The sequence below is a fragment of the Chelonoidis abingdonii genome, chromosome 10 (genome assembly GCF_003597395.2).
Source record: "Chelonoidis abingdonii isolate Lonesome George chromosome 10, CheloAbing_2.0, whole genome shotgun sequence".
Lineage (NCBI taxonomy): Eukaryota > Metazoa > Chordata > Testudines > Testudinidae > Chelonoidis > Chelonoidis abingdonii.
In genome coordinates, this window is record NC_133778.1 from 30,355,493 (window position 1) to 30,376,464 (window position 20,972).

A 20,972-nucleotide genomic window follows, 5' to 3' on the forward strand; every position below is an offset into this window, starting at 1 on the left:
GGCGAGAAAAGAAGTGCTTTGATAAAAACAGATGAGCGGGTTACCCCCAGGGTCTGTTCTCATTCCTGCCTTGTTCAATCTATACATCAGTGACCTGCCACCAACCCAGTCATCTATGCAGACAATATCTGCTGCAGGCTACAGGCTTACACTTTCTATGAGCTGGAGAGTACCCTGAGTCACGAAGCTGCAAAGCTGGCCAACTACTTCAAGACATGGCGTCTTCAGCCTAGCACCAGCAAGACAGTCTCTAGAACATTTCACCTCCACCATGCCAACACTAAGAGGGAATTAAACATCACAATGAATGGCCAGAGGCTGAAGCATGAAATGTACCCAGTTTACTTAGGCATGCCCCATGACCAAACACTGACTTATAAAAGCCTGCTGAGCAAGATAGCAGCGAGCATCAAGACAGGCAACAACCTTCTCAGCAAACTCGCATGTTCCTCATGGGGAGTGGATGCTCCAACCCTAAAGACTCAGCCCTGGCCATCTTGCACTCAAGAGCAGAATACTGTGTGCCGTATGGAGTCAGGCAGCACACATCAAACGTGTTGATGTGCAACTCAATTCAACACTGTGAATCATCACAGGAACTCTCCTACCAACTCATCTTCTATGGTTTCCAATTCTGAGCCACATTGCTCCCTTACATCAGGATGGAGATTGCAGCAGGCAAGCTGCTTGAGAAGGTACATGCCAACCCACACTTGCCCTTGTCTTTCTGCCCACCAATTACATGTCTTCCATCACAACAGCCACTGTGGTCGAGGCTGCCATGCCAGAATGTGACAGCGGAGTCCATGTGGAGGGAACACTGGTGCTTAATATCAACCACCAATAAATTCCTCTTCACAGACCTTTCTGCTCACCTGCCCAGCTTCAACTTGCCATGTCATTCTTAACCAATTCAGGACTGGGCAAGACCTCTGTGCAGCCACCCCCACTGTTGGGATCTTTGGCGCAGATCAAACAATGACACACATTATCGAGGTGTGCCCACTAACCAAATTTAGTGGTGAGCTCTGAGAACCCCACTTGCTGCTAAGAATGCTATTGCTTTGCCTGGAGAATATGCAAATGCTAAATAAATTAGTGTGCACCACCTGAGGTATAAATTATAGTGTGCACAAGCATGTTGTACACTAGGAAACTTTTGCTGCATGTCAACGGGGACCCTGTGGGCCAGAGAGCATATGATATGCCAGTGTGCACTGGAATTTACATCCCACTGGTGTACATCAGTGCACTGTGTAGACAAGCCTTTAGAAACCGATGAAATGAATCACCTTCAGCTGACCCTAGATCAAGACCTTACATTAAATCAAGACCTCTGTGTGTCCGTTCCCAATTTGTAAAATAGGGATTACAATACTTTTCTGATGCATGAGCATGTTGTGAGGATTTATTTATTAATGTCTAGGAAGTGGTTTGGAAACCTTGGGTGGAAGCTGCTGTAGCTATTATTTTACATACCATGATATACTCTACTCTCTTCATAATCCAGCATCCAAGATTGGTCCAATACACTTGGGTGAAATACTGACCCCACTGAAGTCAATAGTAAAATTTCCATTCACTTCAGCAGGTCCACAATTTCATCCATTTGGATAAACATCCTGATGCTGCATTTCTTGGGCACCAAAAATTCCCACCAATGTTAATGGGAATTTTGAATATGCAAGGAATGCAGGATCAGGCTGCTAGACTGCACACGTCATTGAGGGTGGGTTCCTGTCTTATTATACAAGTACAAGCTTTGAAGAATTATGTATATATTGCATATATGATTATGTATATAGAATCACAAGGAGGAAGTTATCGTGAGAAGAATTAATCTCCAAGTACAAAGTATAGGTCCGAACCAGACAGAGGATATTTCAGATGCTTCATTTTGTTATAATGAATACACGTATAGTCATAATAATAACTATAGTCATAATATAATGACATAACATATAGTCTGAGTTTTCTTTAGTAACATGTACGGGTTTTCCTTGCTTTCAGTATTCAGTACACAATAATTGTCGTCTATTTTATCAACTATTACAAAAGCAATTTTCTTTCCTACAGGTGAATCTTTTCTTCCTGTTGAATATTGTTCGAGTTCTGATAACCAAGCTCAAAGTCACACACCAGGCAGAATCCAACCTATACATGAAAGCTGTGAGAGCTACACTCATTCTAGTGCCACTTCTTGGCATTGAATTTGTGCTGTTTCCATGGCGACCAGAAGGCCGTATTGCTGAAGAAGTATATGACTATGTGATGCATATCCTTACGCATTATCAAGTAAGAAGCTTTAAGTAGCATTTGTTCCCTTGAGCTAGACAGTACTTGCAATATGACTGCAAATAAATGAATGACAAAGGCAAATTAATTAATTTCTAAAACTTTTTAGATCTTTATTAAAAAAAAACCTTCTGCTTATTAATAGCCTTATAGTTCTCATTTCGTTTAGATTAATCCTTTAAAAGGAATAAAATGTCATGCTAGAGTGCTGGCCCAATAGATCATCTGTATTATTAGTAATAATCCACTGAGTTTAGATTTGAAATGCATTTTTCCCTTTGCTCTCTAGATCTGAGTTTTATTAGGTGTATGTGTGTGTATATATATCTATATATCTATATCTACATATAGATATAGATATATTCTTGTATTTTAATAAATCTGTATGTATTGAAAAAATCAAGAGAAAACTTTTTATTTTGCAGGGTCTGTTGGTGGCTACAATTTTCTGCTTTTTTAATGGAGAGGTACAGTAACTGATTTCAATTTATTTCTTGTTCTTTTCACTTTCTTAATTATGGTTTAGGGTTAAAGGAAATTGTTTTGTTGTTGTGTTTTTTAAATCCACCACTCCAGTAACAAATGTAAAATTGTAATAGAAATTTAAATTTACACTTCTACATTTTAAAAGAAGTACGAATGTTAGCGATAAAGTATTCGAGAATAACTTACCTAGTAAGACCTGAATTTAGGCTTCAATGTTGCCTCTAAAATATTTCATGACATTCTTAAGGGTTTAAACCTATTAGGTGTTGAGCAATCTAAAATTCCCTTGATTCAGAAGTAATTAATGGCACTCAGCACTTTGCAGGTTGGTATCCATATAACAATAACAGTAGTGCTGTGTGGGGAAAAAAAATCAGTATTGAAGAATAAAATCATAAATTCCTAGTGGACATGTATTCTCATCCAAGAAGCTACCAAACTGTCGTCATTGTGTCAGCCTTACCCCCTTGAATTGGTCCTTCAAGGTCAGGAATGAGGCACACTTGTGGGATAGAACTGGAAAAATTGTACGGTTACTTTCTAGGAAATAACTGCTCTGTAATTAGGTTGAAGTCTCCATCCCTGGGACTGTTAATGTGGTACCTTTCATGAATACTAACTTCACTGTATGAAATGGAGGTAAAAGGTCATCTCTTTTGGTGGTGTTTCAGATTTTTTTATTTTTGGGAGCAGAACTCTGGGCTTATGTTTTGCAGTCGGCCTTTTCAGCACAAGTGGAAAAAAATACTCAAGGCCAAGGCTTTGTAAACTTTATATGTTTGGGCCATCAAAAAGTTTTCCTTGCGTCAGTTGGACCTCCATTCTTCTGGGAGTCCAATCCTGCCCTTCAGGTGACTACTGAGCAGACATGCCAAATCCGCAAAACAAAACAAAAAAAAAAAAAGCAAAAATTTGTTTTTGGCTAAATTGGCTTGGTTTTGGGTTAATTGACTTGTGAGTTGCTTGTTAGCTAGTTTTTGTTTGTAGCTTTTTTGGCTTGTAGTTTGTTGCTTGTTGCTTCTTTTTTTGATCGGTTCAGGGCAAACAGGGGAAAGGTGGGGAGAGAGTCAGAGATGCACAGCGGGCCCACCACCATCCCAGATTGCACACTTGGGGGGATCTAGTCACATAGAGTATTGGGGTCTTGGGGATTGGCTTGTTTTGGCCTTGTTTTAAAATGGGATTAGCTTGATATTTAGCTTATTTTGAAAGCCGAGGTGCTTATTTACTGCGTGAAAGTTGGCAACTGTGCTACTGAGGGCACATACTTGCTCCTTCTGAAGTCAAAGGACTGTGCCCTAAATCTTCAGTGGGCTAAGGCCCTGACCCTGCATCACAGAAGTTAATGGAACTTTGCCATCAGTTTTGTTTTCACTAGGAAAATAAAGCAATTTGATATTTTTCCCATAGTTGTATCAGGTAGACAGTTACTGCTCCATCTGGTACCTATTTCTACACAACTTCTTATTCCCACACATAGTCCAATTACAGTATATGTGAGTAAGCAGATGTGTGGGAGTAAGAGTATGTAGGATTGAGCCTTTAGGTATTTTTAGGGCTGTCAAGTGATTTAAAAAATTAATCACAATTAATTGCACTGTTAAACAATAATAGAATACCATTTATTTAAATATTTATGGATGTTTTCTACATTTTCAAATATATTGATTTCAGTTACAACACAGAATACAAAGTATTCAGTGCTCACTTTATATTTATTTTTGTTTGCAAGTATTTGCACTGTAAAAAACTAAATGAAATAATATTTTTAAATTCACCTAATACAAGTATTGTAGTGTAATCTCTTTATCATGAAAGTTGAACTTACAAAAGTAGAATTATGTACAAAAAACTGCATGTGAAAATTAAACAAAGTAAAATTTTAGAGTCTACAAGTCCACTCAGTCCTACTTCTTGTTAAGCCAATCGCTCAGATAAACAAGTTTGTTTACATTTTCAGAAGATAATGCTGCCTGCTTCTTGTTTACAATGTCAGCTGAAATTGAAAACAGGCCTTCTTGTGGCACTGTTGTAGCCAGTGTCAAAAGAAATTTACAGGCTGGATGCGCTAAAGATTCATATGTCCCTTCATGCTTCAACTACTATTCCAGGGGACATGCATCCATACTGATGACAGATTCTGCTTGATAACAGTCCACAGCCATGCAGATTGACATATGTTCCTTTTCATTATCTTGAGTCAGATGCCACCAGCAGAAGTTGATTTTCTTTTTAGGTGGTTTGGGTTCTGTAGTTTTCACATTGGAGTATTGCTCTTTTAAGACTTCTGAAAGCATGCTCCACACTTTGTCCCTCTTAGATTTTGGAAGGCACTTCAGATTCTTAAATCTTGGGTCGAGTGCTATAGCTATCTTTAGAAATCTCACATTGGTACCTTCTTTGCGTTTCGTCAAATCTGCAGTGAAAGTGTTCTTAAAATGAACAAAATGTGCTGGATTATCATCTGAGACTTCTACAACATTAAATGTATGGCAAAATTTGGGTAAAACAGCAGGGGACATACAATTCTCCCCCAAGGAGTTCAGTCACAAATTAAATTAATGCAATATTTTTTTAATGAACGTCATCAACATGGAAGCATGTCCTCTGGAATGGTGGCCAAAGCATGAAGAGGCAGACGAATGTTTAGTATATCTGGCACATAAATACCTTGCAATGCCGGTTACAAAAGTGCCATGCAAATGCCAGTTCTCACTTTCTGGTGACATTGTAAATAAGAAGAGGGCAGCATTATTTCCTGTAAATGTAAACAAACTTTTTTGTCCTAGTGCTTGGCTGAACAAGAAGTAGGACTGAGCAGACTTGCAGACTCAGAAGTTTTACCTTGTTTTGGTTTTGAGTGTTGTTATGTAACAAAAAAATTGACATTTGAAAGTTGTACTTTCGTGACAAAGAGATTGCACTACAGTACTTGTATGAAGTGAATTGAAAAATACTATTTCTTTTGTTTATAATTTTTACAGTGCAAATATTTGTAATCAAAAATAATTTACCTTTGATTTCAATTGCAACACAGACTACAATATATGTGAAAATGTGGAAAAACATTCCAAATATTTTGGATTTTAATTGGCATTTTTTTGTTTACCAGTGCAATTAAAACTGAGATTAATCGCAATTAATTTTTTGAATCATGATTAATTTTTTTGAGTTAATTACATGAGTTAACTGTGATTAATCAACTGCTCTCATATTTTTATTAGGCATTTTAAGAATGTATGAGAGACAGATAAATCATTTGACTAATAGAGAAGAATTGACTCAAATGCACACCCAAAATCTGAACTAAGCAAAACTTGAACTGCAAGTTTCTTATGGTTTGGATAAGTTTCTCTCTCCATTATTTTTGGAGCTGGTCAGAACATTTTTGACCAAATTATGTTGTGCCAAAATATGCTGTTTTGCTGAATCTGAAACATTTTGCAGACACATACCAGTTTTGAGGAAATCTCTGTTCAGGAGTGAGAGACACATTCATAGTTGGTTAACGCACTGCCCTGGGATGTGGTAGACCATAGTACAAGTCCCTGCTCCTCTGCCTGTTTCAGTGACGAGTTTTTCATTGTAGATGATTCTGAATCTGATTGGAACACCTCTTACATCACTGTGCTGTAATCACTGCCCCTCTCCCGCTCTCCTCCACTGAAAAGCTTGGGTTTTGATCTGAAAATGGATAATTTGACAGAATTACATTTTTGTGCAAACATTTGAATGATTTTCGTTTTGTTCTACTGTGAAACAAGAACAAAATGGATGCAAAATGGAATTGCTGTCCTTTGATCAGCTATAATTATTTTTAATTTATGTGCACCTCTTAACAATGTTTCCATTCCACTGCAGAACAAAATCAAATCTACTTGTGATTTTAAATTTAAAACTTGCTCTATTAGCATTAGTAATCAATTATTTATTCTATTAGGATTCCAATATTATGAATTTACAATCTATTATTTGGCTGTATTCTCTCCTGAGCCAGAGCTCTGTTCAGTGTCAGGGAGTTGGGCAGCTGTCTGTTATACCACTAATTTAGCATCCTTAATTGGCCTTACATTGCTGGAGGATCAGTATAACAAAGCTTAGCCCTGCCATGCCCTCTACAAGCAGATGTACTAGTGGGGAGTTCCCCTCCAACAAGGGAATTTTCTTCTGGGCATTTGTGGACAGATTACAGCCACTTAGCATCCCCTGAATCACATAAAAGGACCATAAATCATCTTGACATCTGGCCCACAATCTTTAATCTTAGCTGATATTTGTCCATTTACATCACATTGTGCAGAATCTTATGTTTTAAACATTGTTTCCTATCGTCTTTAAGTCTTCCAGTGGCACTATTCTACTTTTTTTTAGCTGGCTATAATTTCATTAAATCTTGCTATAAAAAGGATAGTATAGTAAGGTATAACGAATAAAGAGGGGGGGGTTCAAAAATATGCACTCAACTAGTGTTCTCTTGGTCTCTTACTAGATTCTGCTGCAGACATAACTCATAATCTTCTGTCCTTAAGGGCCTCTGTTATAACAGTCTTTAACTTGATATGTCTTATCTACGATATGTCCCTTTAACATCACTTGACATAGCAACACCTCAATATAATTTAAAGAATGCTAAACATCCTAGAGAAGTGGCAACATGCATGTGCAGTTTGTGTAGCTATAGGGAATAACAGTGAATAAGGAATCTGCATCTCCTGCAAATTTCTTTATTATTAATGGCACATGGATTTTCCATTCCTTTGGGCAATGGAAAAGTCTTTACAGTAAAGACTGAAGTATAAGAATTGTTAGCAAGCAATAACTTTTCTTTATCCATATACCAGGGTTTCCCAACTGCTGTGGACAATAGCATCACTTTACCAGCAGGAAACTACTATATCAGACTCTCAGATACATGCTCTAACATAGAGCGTAACATGGTCTGCAATCACAGTGGGTGTTTGGAGCAGCCCAAGCTTCAGTGGGCCTGATACAAACCTCGTTGAAGTCAGTGGAAAAATTCCTATTGATTTCAGTCAATTTTGGATTAAACCACTAGTTTGGTTAGGACATATTCAGTTGAGCAGGAGACTGGCAGGAGCATTGCGCCAACAGCCAGCAGAGAAGGACATCTTTAAACTAGGGAGAAAAGCAAGAGCCATACAGACAGGTGGGGCACATGTATTAGTGACCAGGAACCATGGCCATGACTATATATACTTTGCAATATGAGCTTAATTTAGGATTTTTTTGATTGTGTTATTTGCGTGTAAGAGAGTGAGCCCACTATCTGCTAAAAAACTATTTAGAATTGTTCAAAGCTGAGAAAAGGACGATAAAGTCCTTTGACTACTCTGTATGTATCTTTTGTTAAAGGAGCATAATCTGGGGAAAACTTTGCTGCTGCATTGATCAGCTGTCTGCTGTGCGGTTCCTAGGTGTTGGATTAGACATGTCAGATGAGACTGCAGGAAAGCCAGAAATAATGGATAGGTAAACAGCAGTGAATTACAAGCAGGGCTGGCGCTTCCATTTAGGCAGCCTAGGCAATCGCCTAGGGCGCCAGGATTATTGGTGGGCGGCATTTTGCCGGAGGGGGCAGCAGGTGGCTCCGGTGGAGCTGCCGCAGTTGTGCCTGCAGACGGTCGGCTGCTTCCGCAGCTCCGGTGGACCGCCTGCAGGCACGACTGCGGCAGCTCCACCAGAGCCGCAGGACCAGGGCGCGGGGCGGCGAAATTGCCGTGCACCTAGGACGCTAAAACCCCTAGCGCCGGTCCTGATTACAAGACTAGACTGGTAGTGATATGCTGATTTAACAGTAACATGAGAGATTAAAAAAACTTGGCTTAGTGTAGAAAGAAATACCATGAGAATGTGTTGGAGCCTGGAGGTATGGGGAGGGAGAAGAAGATACAAAGTGAGAGAGCCACATTGAAACACCAAATATAAGCAATGATTGTAGACAATACATCACACTACATTAACTGCTTTGCTCTTAAAAATTATTATTGATTTGTATTGCAATGATGGCAAAGATGTTACAAACTTAGTCCCTGCCCCCAACAAGTTTACAATCTAATTGAAGAGAAGGTTTAACAAGTGTGACAAACAGGAAGGAAGGTGGAAAAGAGGATGAGGGTACTGATGGTCTTGTGATTAAAACACTAGTCCAGAACTAAGATTATCCATTCTGGATCAATTCCTAGCTCGGCCATAGAATTCCCTAATTTCTCTTTCCCATTATCTTAATCTGTGTCTGCACAGTTAAGGGAGGTGTGCAGCTTTTTGCTTCAAATCAACCTAGTGTTGTAATTTTCTCTCTTATTTATAGGTATATATAATACCTGGTGGAAAACAGGAAGCCAGTAGAAATATTCAAAGTGTGGGGTGGCACGGTCAACACAGCTGAGCAGCTAAGTTTTGTATGGATTATAAAATGCATTCTAAAGCTTCCCTCTCAGAAGGGGAGATATTTTAAAACATTCTTCTGTCTTATAGCTCCACCTGATTGAAGTGGGTTCACCACTGCAAAATATTAAGGCCACACACCAGCCTTAATCCATGTGCGGAATTCCCTTTGCCAGGAACTGGAACTGCATACACAGACTGAGAAGAATATATGATCTTTTGTATAGCAAGAGCAAGTGACTAAAATGGATTATAATGGACTCTCATACAGTAGATGGCGTCCCAGATGGGAGAAGAAAAATACTAGCTTTCTTCTTAACTCTTTCCATACTTCTCCGCTTCCCAAAGTATATTTTATTTGTCAGCATACTGGGGAATATGAAACTCTGTTTTTAACTGAGGTTTTGATAGCAGACTACAGGAAGTCTAAATGTTGTGTCTGCGCTGTTCTATTGGTATTTATTTATCATAATTAAAGCGAGAGAGAAATTAGACAAAATAAGCCATTGTGTTAGAAAATGTAAAGTAAGCAAACGAAAACCTCCAGACATAAGGAAAGCTGAATGGAAGATGTTGCCCCATAATAGTAATTTGTTAACAGACACTGATCCATCTGCAAATGTTGGTTTATATTCCAAATGGATGTACATCAATAAATCTGACAACATAAAAATGAAGATTTTCCCATGTGGCTGGTGATTTGATCGCTAACTTGAGGCACATGGGTCCTGTATCAAGACAACTTCACCTCAGTATTTAATGAAAATCAGGCTTATCACAAGTTGGGAACCCATAAGTATTAGTTTGAAAATGTTGGCAAAAGGAAATGAATAGTTAAGCTATTGCCATTACATTAAATGCTAATCAGATAGGACCAGATCTTTAACTCGTGGTATCCTTTTTAGTGCCCATTGTTAACAGCTACAAATAACTCTGACACAACTTAGCACTTAGGCTCCTGGTATTTTGCTTGTGTAAAAAAGGAAGCTAGGATGTAGATGAGAAGGAATTCAGGTCGATAGGGCTAAAATTCGATCTCTCCTGTAACTATAGAGTGAATGTTCACTTTGATCCATAATATAGTTAAGTGGTAGGACTAATGCATAATCCCTGATGCTTAAGTCTGAGCAAAAACATAAATTAAGACTTTCCGTAAATTTGATTTTCCTACAAGCAGCTGTTCGAGCATTCTGATCACTCCTAACTTGGCCTCCTTCCCTCAAAAACTAATTCCGTGTGAATTTCATTAACACAGCACTTCAGTAAATCCAGTCTTCCTGTTGCACAGGTGTTTTGCCGTATTGTATTAGAGGAAACCAATGAAATACATAACATCCTCACAATGAAGCATGTAAACAAACTGATGCTGCTGTGTTCTTTGGCTATTCTATTAAATTTATTTTTAACCAGGGTAAGAACATGTGCTGAAACTACCTTGCCATTAGTTTTATGAAGGCTTGATCACAAATAAGAGAAGACTTGTTGGACCAGATCCTTGGCTGGTGTAAATTGGACTTCAATGGAGTTATATCACCTGATATTGCTGAGGCTCTCACCACATTAATCATGAATACAGATAACCATTGGCTAACCTCATTAGGGTTCAGGCAGTGTGTGAAAATTTGTACTTCTGCTGCCCATGGTATAAAATAGCCTAGTCTCTGGCGCTATAAATCTGAAATCTTTCATGAACACTGAATGTATTAAAAATGTTATATATAATGATATTAGTCTGGGTTTACCAAAAATATAGCCTAATTCAATTTGTATTTCTTTCATAATAGTCCATGATTTTGATGCTATATACTAATTTTTAAGGTCAGCACATAGGCATCTTTCCAAGTAATTTATACACATTTTTTCCCCTCTTCCTTTCATGGAATAGGTCCAAGCTGTTTTGAGAAGGCACTGGAATCAGTACAGAATCCAATTTGAGCACAGCTTCACTCACTCAGATGCTATGCGCACAGCTTCCTACACGGTATCATCCATCAGTGATGTTCAGGGCTACAGCTTCAATCACGATTTCACGAATGAACATTTAAATGGGAAAAGCTACCATGACATGGAGAATATTGTTTTAAAAGCTGAAAAGCTGTATGGTTGACTGCAGAAATGCTGTATTGCCCGCATTCTAGTCCTAATAGCTCATGAACTTGACGTTTGAGTTAATGACTTCGTGGCCAGAAGATTTTTACCTCACTGGGGACATGTTTTTCCTGAATGATGCTAAGTTAAGACAATGCATTTCTCATGTGTATATACATATGCACATATATGTTCATACATAGATATAAGTACATATATAAAGAACCAGACTTTGCCTCTTCCGTTTCTACTGTGTAGACCAAGTTGGCAATTATTTTGTATGCAGGGACTCAATGAAGGATTTCTTATTTTCTTGAAAGTTTGTGTAAAGACTGCGTTGCATTGAAAGCCATTTCATTTACCTGCAAGAACTCATCTTGTAAATACTGTCTTAATCGTAATATATTTGCTAAATTCAGCCAGTACAGACAATCTAAATAAGTGGTTAAGATTGAAATCAGTCGGGAAAGACAGATGGTTGAAGATAATCGAGTCTGAGATGTTTATATGTATCTGGCCCATTTTTTGCCACTATTTTAAACCAGGCATATTATAAAGGCATCCAGATGCCAATGGCTGAAATATGAGGTATGAAACCCCAGCTGCTTCTATTCTGCAACGTAATATTTTAAAAGATGTTTTTAATTATTTTGGTATACAGACAGCCTGATCCTGCCACTAATGACGTAAATGGAAGTTTCTTGTTGACTTTAATGGGAGCAGGACCAGTGTGATCCTGATCTGGAAAAGCTGATAAGCCCATCTTTATCTTTGACTTTGATGGAACTTAAACTAGTGCTTAAGCTGTTTGTAAAAGTCAAGCAGGCTTGCTGACTTGGCGCAAGATTGCATATATGTAAAAAAAAAAATTTCCTTGCCACATGGCTGATACTTGTCTCCTTAGTTTATCAGGCAAAACAAATCCCATTGGTACAGTGGCAGTTTTGGCTGAGAAAGGCATGCAAGATTGGATGGCATGCAAATAAATGTTATCATAGAGCCAGCTTCTTTAGCCTAGCCTAGAGTAATAAGACAAGGTGGTTTGGGCCATTTTCCAGTGTTTTTTGGAAAACTTATCAAGTCTGTCTTATGAAAATCTTTTAGAGCCTTTCTGAAGTGCCTTGTTTGGGAAATTCAGTATTATTTTGTGGTGATTGATTGTATAAGACTTGAATCTGTTAAGGTCTTAAAAAATATGTCTTTAAAGACAGCATTTTATGTGTGTTTTTAAATGTTTTATGTTTTAAACAAATAGTGTATTTTCAATACAAAAGAAGAAAAATCAAAAGGGGGGGGCACATAATAAGAGGTTACTTTAGTTCTCAAAAAGTCTTATTCAAAAGTATTTTTAAGGCTGAATAAAGTGAAAGAAATGGATGAAAAAAATCTAGTACTGTGGATGGTAGCATATTGACATGCAAAAGTATTTCTGATCTATTAAAACCAACACCAGAGGCTTAAAAAATACTTTTTCAGAACACCTCAGTGTTAAAGGCATATTAGTGACTATGAAAAATTCAGTTTTAGCCTTTAAGTGTGACATGTCATTAGTCTTCTAACAGACTTCAATAGACAGCTAATTAGCCAGCCATCATAGGGCTTATCAGTTTGAGAGTTCATAAGAATGTGAATAGTTTTTATCTTCATCGCAGCAGTTTGCAACTTTATGTATATGTTTAAACCTTCTATTGGCTGGTGACTGAATTTAGAAGAAAAGCCTTTAGTCGGTGGATTAATAGTAATCATAATAAGCTAGAATCTCAGTTGCCCAGATAAAAAGGTCTGTGCTGATAGTGAATAGTCTAACCAAAAATGTATGAGGGTCACTCATTGGCTGTGCTTGTACCAGTGCCAGAAATCAGATGTCACAGTGTCATTGTGTGAATGCCAGCTGCTTACAAATGTTCTTACTGACCAAGTTGCTTGAACAAACACTTTAAAAAAATTTACTCTGGCTGAAATCCCAGCAGACTTTTATGCATGGAACCAGAGCCAGAGCTGTTGTAAATCATATGGTCTCTCTTGAAGTCAAGGAAGCTACACTGGCTTACATCAGTGGAGGATCTGGCCCATACTGTTAATGTGCCTTCGAAGCAGCCATTACAGACTTAAAGCGTTTTATACAGCTTGATCAGCTGCGTAATTCAAAAATACCTGGCCAGACTAACATGATTAACCCATAAAGGGCAGCCAATGTAATCTCGAAGAGTTAAATTCTAAGGGCCCACTGTTCCCGTTAGATGATGCAACTCTACTGGTTTGACTAAGGTTTTTACCTCTTAGCAGAGAGGAGTATTGACTGCTTGTAGCTCCATTAGGGAGCTGTGGATTGGGAAGGTAGGGGAGGGGAGAATGAGTCCACAGCTTCTGGTACTAGAGCTGTCCTAACAGCTCAGGCTGACGGGCCCAATGTAGTGCCATGTATGCTCTTAGACATGGCTGGCTTTAGGAAGCGTGGGGCCCAATTCGAACAGTTTCGACGGGCCCCCAGCAGGGATGACTAAAAAAAAAAAAAAACACGTAAAAAAACATGTGGGTCTTGTACTCACCGGACAGTGCTCTGAGTCTTCGGCGGCACTTCGGCGACGGGTCCTTCACTCGCTCCAGGTCCTCGGCGGCACTGAAGGACCCACTGCCAAAGACTCAGAGCAAGTGAAGGACCCACCACCGAAGTGCAGCCGAAGACCCAGAGCGCCACCGGGTGAGTAAAATTTAAAAAGGCACCTCTAGCCAGATAAGGGATTCTCACTGGGCATGGGGCCCTCTTATGCGTGGGGCCTGATTCGGGGGAACTGGGGGAATAGGCCTAAAGCCAGCCCTGCTCTTAGAAAAGAAACAGCATGCAGCCCCAGCAAGGGCAGGTGAGAAACAATCCTTTGTGGCCATGGTGTGCCAAATAGTGTGGTAGCTACATTTTTGTCCTTAAGCATGAGGTAGACCTTCTTGCATATGGCTGCTGTATTAGAGAATAAGTTCCCTACACCCTCTTCTTACAATACCCCTCTCACATATCCAGGGAGCCAGGAACATGGTCTAAATGCTCCTTTATCAGAATAAATTTGAATTAAATCCTTACACTGATTTCTCACATGGTCTTTTTTATATATACTTTGTACTGTGTTTGGGGCAAACACTGGTGTAGTTACTATTTGTGCTCTGAAGGAATATAAACAGTTATGAGGTTTTTTTTTAAGAGTTCTTTTTACCAGGCAAGCATTTCATAGTAACTGTAGTTTGCTGTTAGTATGTTATTCAGTGAGGATTTGCAGGCTCAAAGAGTGTTGGGGGACTACCTGTCTTGTTTAGGATCTCATTTTGTATTTGGTATCTGTAATACTAGTATGTTAGTTTTATATGTTTATGGATAGTACTTCAAATGAGAGAGAGAGTGTCTATTTTTATGCTACTGCTGTCAATTAATAAAATGCCACAAAGAAGTTAGGTCATGCTCACTGCTGGGTGCTCACTTTATTCCACTTTATAAAAGGTTAATTTACTAATTGTTTTGTCATTCATTGTTTGTCAAGGTGATGATCTGTTAGAGTATTTGGCTGAATACATGCTAACGCATATCCTCCTTTGTTACCATTTCATGTCATAAAAGAGTCATGCTAGAAATCAAGCAACTTTCAAAACTATCGTACAATGTAAATAAGATTAATGGACTATAGCAGTGTATTTATTGCTTATAAAGTAAGAACAAAATGAAAAAATATGAAATTATTTTTGGTCTTATTTTCACTGATCCTATGAAACATTCATTTTAATTGTTGACAAACAAAGTATTAATTTTCTGATCAATAACATTATTATGCTTATTCAGTGCTTAGAGGTTTTACATATAAAAGCCATGATTTCTATTTATTACAATAGTGATAAAGGTGAGCAAATGCTCAGGCTTTTTACTCTTTCCTAACTATGTATGCAAAGTAATCTGACTCTAGGGAAACAGGTATAAAATTGTTAGTAGCACTGCATAACGCTGGAGTATTTTTTAATGTTCTTCAGATTACGGTCTCCTATAGCTTCTGATACCATAAGGCAGACTCTCCTGGACCTGTATGGAACCTCACTGGAGTAACAGACTCGGTGATTTCAATTCATAAGTTTCCTATAGCTGCACTATTAATGGCTGTCTTCTTGTCACCCTTACTTCTGAATCTGCCTTTGGTTAAATCCTGTATATAAATAGTCAATTGCTAATATTATTCAGCTGGAGCGTCTTTTCCATGGATACCTATGAGAGCAAAAGGGCTGAGTGAACTTAGCCTATTTTACACCAAGCCATAGAGTTCTCCACAAACATGATGCATCTGCAGAGTCCAGGCCATCTGTGAATCTGCCTAACAACTTTCCTGTTGCACTAACAGTGCAATAGCAAATCTCACTGTGTTGTAAAATACATGTTTATTTTTTGCAGCATATTCTGTAAGCAAACGAGTAGAAAAGGAGCTGGGAAATGTGTTTTGCAGCTATGATTGATGATCACATAATAACCCAGATATGTTTTAATTATAATAAATTATGGGCTTTGAATTCTAAAGAACATCTGGCTTCTGTTTGAAGAGATGTCTGACAGTACAACATTGCTGAACTAATGTGAAATAGTTTCCCTTTGACAACTGATTTAATTTTGTCAGTTGATGAGGAAAGGCCATAGCATTTTTGATAAATAAAATAGACCGAGGCAGGCTGTGACACAGCTGTTTTAGACAAAGAGGCATGTGCCATAGTGCACAAGAAATACCAGGTGTGATGTTGTGCAGTCTATATGGTTTTATAAAAATTTAATAAGTGAATATAATGTAACTGAGATATGCTTCATGCAAAAGGTCTCCTGTAAGGTATCATTACAAAGCTTATAATCTACCGAGTGTAATCATCCTATTTGTTTAAATGTACCACTCTTGTATCTGAAACTAGAAATATGAACTGTAACTCTGAGGGCCTATTGTAATTATGTAAAGTGTGGGCCATTAATGGTGATGTGGAAACTTGATGACTCCCATTAACTAGGAACATTGTCTGCAGATGGGTGTGATTTACCTGTAAGTCTTCCTGTATACGGGTGTGCTGGCAAGTGGGTAATGAAGTCTTGCAGTGACATGTGGTCATGTCATCTGAACTGGAATCCATCTTTAACCTGGTGTCTTTCCATTGAGAAGGAGGAGGTGGGAACTCACAGAGGGACAAAAGGATTCCTACCTTATGCAAAAGATATATAAAGGAGTGGAAGAGAACAAAGAGGTAGGACAGCCATCATGAAGAATCCCCTAGCTACCACCTGAGCTGGAACAAGAGCTGTATCAGGGGAAAGAATTGTGCCCAGACCTGGAAGGTGTCCAGTCTGAGGAAAAAACTTACTGAAGCATCTCTGGGGGTGAAATTATCTGTATTCAGTTTGATTAGACATAGATTTGCACATTTGATTTTATTTTGCTTGGTGACTTACTTTGTTCTGTCTGTTACTACTTGGAACGACTTAAATCCTACTTTCTGTATTTAATAAAAACACTTTTTACTTATTAATTAACTCAGAGTGTGTATTAATTAACTCAGTATGTATTAACAGAGTATGTATTAATTAACAGAGCATATACATACAGAGTATGTATAACAGAGTATGTATTAATTAACTCAGAGTATGTATTAATACCTGCGGAAGCAAACAACTGTGCATATCTCTCTATCAGTGTTATAGAGGGCGAACAGTTTATGAGTTTACCCTGCATAAGCTTTATACAGGGTAAAACGGATTTATTTGGGTTTAGACCCCATTAGGAGTTGGGCATCTGAGTGCTAAAAACAAGCACACTTCTGTGAGCTGTTTTCAGGTAAACCTGCAGCTTTGGGGCAGGTAATTCAGACCCTGGGTCTGTGTTGGAGCAGACGAGAATGTCTGGCTCATCCAAACAGGGTACTGGAGTCCTGAGCTGGCAGGGAAAACAGTAAGAGGGGTAGTCTTGGCACATCAGTTGGCAGCTCCCTGGAGCGGGTTCTGTGATCCAACCCATCACAGCAGGTATGTTAAAATATTTAAGCCAAAATTTTAGGAACGGGGTAGCAATTGCACAGTGATAAGAGGTTTCAGATTGGTAGCCATGTTAGTCTATATCAGCAAAGAGAACGAGGAGTCCTTGTGGCACGTTAGAGACTAACAAATTTATTTGAGCATAAGCTTTTGTGGGCTAGAACCCACTTCATTGGATGCATGTAGTGGAAAATACAGTAGGAAGATACACATACATAGCGAACATGAAAAAAATGGGTGTTGCCATACCAACGCTAATGAGACTAATCAATTAAGGTGGGCTATTATCAGCAGGAGAAAAAAAACTTTTGCAATGATAATCAGGATGGCCCATTTCCAACAGCTGACAAGTAGGTGTGAATTACAGTAGGGGGCAAGATAGCATGGGAAACTAGTTTTTACTTTGTGTAATGACCCATCCTTTCCCAGTCTTTATTCAAGCCTAATTCAATGGCGTCCAGTTTGCAAATTAATTCCAGTTCTGCAGTTTCTCATTAGAGACTATTTTTGAAGGTTTTTTTGGTTGGAGAATTGCGACTTTTAGATCTGTAATTGAGTGACCAGGAAGTGTTTGCTGACTGGTTTTTGAATGTTATAATTCTTGACGTCTGATTTGTGTCCATTTATTCTTTTGCATAGATAAGTGATAAAAGTGATCAAAGAAGCAACTTAAAAGACTCCAGTTCAGCAAGGTACTAAAGCACATGGCTAACTTTAAGCATGGGCATAGTCCTTTGAAGTAAATTAAGCAGTTCCACAGCTGGTCCCCCTGAAGTTCACAATGCTGCTATGACAAATTATACCATCTGATGCTCTATCCCCATGTGACCATTCACATGGTTAAGTACCTTGCTGAACTGGAGCCTAAAGCAGTGATAGTAGTTAACATCAACTACCCACATATAAAGCAGTCAACTATAATATCAGAGAAGCAATTTCTTGACATCTTCAACAATTGTTTCCTGGAAGAGATATTAATATGAGCACATAAGTCAATGAAAAGAACAGGAATTATGGCTTACAAAATCTAAGATGGAAATTTGGTTGGCTAATGGGGAACTGAAAGAGTGATTAGCCAAAGATATAAAAATAAATACCAAGACATTGTTTACATAAGTTGTAAATGGAGTGCATGCCAAAGAATTAGTGTGTTCATCAGCCCTCCTGAGGGATCAGTTAAAGAGGATAAGGTTGTTGCAAAGAAGCTTTCTTCATAATAGTCTTCAGCATAGAAGATGGTGGGAAAATACCTAAGACACAGCTACTCTTTTTCATCTACTTAAAAACATAGAACGGTTAAAGATTCAGGGATGTGAAAAAGCAGGGGCTGAAATTAACTGACAAATTAAACAAGGACAAGTTGGCAGGCCTGGATAAAGTACATCCAAGAGTTCTGAAGGAATTTAAAAATAAAGAGACTGAACTGATAAAAAATATTCAAACCCACATTAAAATCAATTTTGGCATCAGAGATCTGGACGGTAAAGTGTTAGAAGGGGTCCTAGGAACTACCAATTAGTATGTTTATTTTACTTTGGTACCAGTTAATTGCCCAGAACCTTAAAACACTTGGCTGAACAGGATATGATAGCCCACACACAGTGCAATTTCTTGAAAGGCAAACCAACCCTTTTCTATCTAATAGATATGTTTACATCAGTCAACAAAGTAGTAGATAAAGGAAAAACAAGTAAATATTTATTTGAGCTTTCAGCAAGCCTTTGAAAATACAACTCACAAAAGGCTAAAGTGCTGTCATGGATTAGAAATTTACAGTAAGAGACCAAACAAAGAGTAGGAATACATTGTTAATTTTCAACACGGTAGTATCTATTGGCTCGGCCATACTAGGGGTTGGTGGTGATTAAAAGTGGGTGAAGAGTGACATAGCCCCATTGAAGCTGACATTCTCACTGTAATAGGACCTGCTACCTCTTAGGGTTGAGTCCAAATCATAGATGATTTGGTATTCACTATTTGCTGCACAGCAGGTGGAGCTGAGGTTAAAATTCCTGCCATAATCATGAAGTTCCTTGCTTTTGTTGGCTTGTGGCAACCTTTCTTTTGTTCCAGTTCTCTACTGCAAGAGCTTTGTATCAGATACCATAAGAAAGTGGAAGCAGAAGTATTTTTGCTCATGTTTTTGAGCCCCTACTCAATTTATCAGAATGTGCAGCATTTATCATTAGAATGACTGGGACACTCTCTCATTTTAAAGATGAGCGCAAGTTACCAACAGACACCTAAACTGGTACAACCAAAAAGAGTGTTCAGTTTATGTTTCCCATAATAAACTGTTTGTTAACTCACAAAACTAAAGCATTGGGAACCTTATTTTCATTCATATCTAAATATTATGAATAAAGAACACTGAATTTAGGTAGGCTTTGTTTTTTAATAAGTCACAAATCATAACCATGTCTAGGTCCCAGTATTCCTGCTGTTTATTCCATTAAGAACTAGTTTAACTATCTTTATATTTTTTCCTCTGTCTTAATGTAACAGTATAATCTGAATACTGAGCAGTTATACTACACTTTTCAGATGTAGAGCTCCAAATTCTTTAGAAACGTTGGTAAGCATTAGTATGCCAGTGTAAACATGGGGATACTGAGGTATAGTCCGGGAGTTTTCAATATTTTTCTTGCTGAGGCCCCTCTCAATATGCTATAAAAACTCCAGACCCAGCGTGGAAGGGGGGCAGGCATAGGCAGTTTGACTTCTATTTGGTGGGGTGGGATGGGGGGGCTCTACAAGGGCCAGCAGGGCTCAGGCCAGCTCCACACAGCTGGGTCCAAGAAGAGAGCACCACCTCCACCCCCTGACTCACCTCAGCAGGCCTCCCCACCTGTCTGGGTTAGGGGAGAGGAGAGGGGTGCAACCAAAAAATATAACTCAAATGGGGAACTCAGCTCAAAAAGTTTGAAAACTGCTCAGGGTGCAGGCAGGGGTAGTTAGGGGCTGTGTGGAGGCAGCAGGGGCTAGTTTAGGGTGCAGGCAGGGGTAGTTAGGGGCTGTGTGGGGGCAGGGGTAGCTCATGGTACAGGGAGGGGGTAGCCAGGGAATGCGCAGACAGGGGGGGTAGCTCAGGGAAAACAATAGTTAGAGATTGTGTCCCAGGAGGGCTCCCCCTGCGGCAGTTGCTCCTTGAGGGCTCTGCTGGCCCCAGAGCCAGGTCCCTCCACCCAGATGTGAGCAGTCAAAGTGGGCTGGAAGCTGAGGAGCTCCCATATCTGGGCACCAGCAGCAGATGGGGGAATGCCACAGCTGCCCACTCCACGGCCCCACCTGCCAGAGGAGCAGCTGGCCCCACACTGTCTGGCTTCCCACCTGCAACCCGACCAGAGGGCTGGGCCTGAGAGGGGATGGGGCGAGGAGGCAGTGTGGGGGCAGTGGAGCTGCCCCCAGATGCTCCACTCTGGGTAAGACACTGCAGTTTGAGGGACAACACCCTTATGACCCCCAACTCTGCCCATGGACTCAGGGCTTCTGCCTGCAGGGAATGCTGGGGCTCAGGGCTTCAGTCCTGCACAGCTCACAGCTTTGTTGCAGGCGGGAGGAACACTGGGGCTCTTGGCTTCAGCCCCCCACCACTCCCACCTTCAGACCTACTGGGGGGTGCCGGGGCTCAGGGCATTGGGTTTAAGCTGCGGAACTCTGCACTTCC

At 39.4% G+C, this 20,972-nt stretch overlaps 1 protein-coding gene across 4 annotated transcripts in view; it reads left to right on the forward strand.

Moving 5' to 3' along the window:
* CALCRL (calcitonin receptor like receptor) overlaps positions 1–16,807 on the forward strand; it is a 115,713-nt gene extending 98,906 nt beyond the window's left edge. For all 4 annotated transcript variants that reach the window (XM_075070067.1, XM_032791252.2, XM_075070068.1 and 1 more), the window contains 3 exons: positions 2,077–2,295; positions 2,721–2,762; positions 11,072–16,807. In XM_075070067.1, coding sequence (XP_074926168.1) covers positions 2,077–2,295; positions 2,721–2,762; positions 11,072–11,293 — 483 coding nt within the window. In that variant the 3' untranslated portion in view covers positions 11,294–16,807. The remainder of the gene's footprint in view (positions 1–2,076; positions 2,296–2,720; positions 2,763–11,071) is intronic.
* Positions 16,808–20,972: the final 4,165 nt, after the last annotated feature.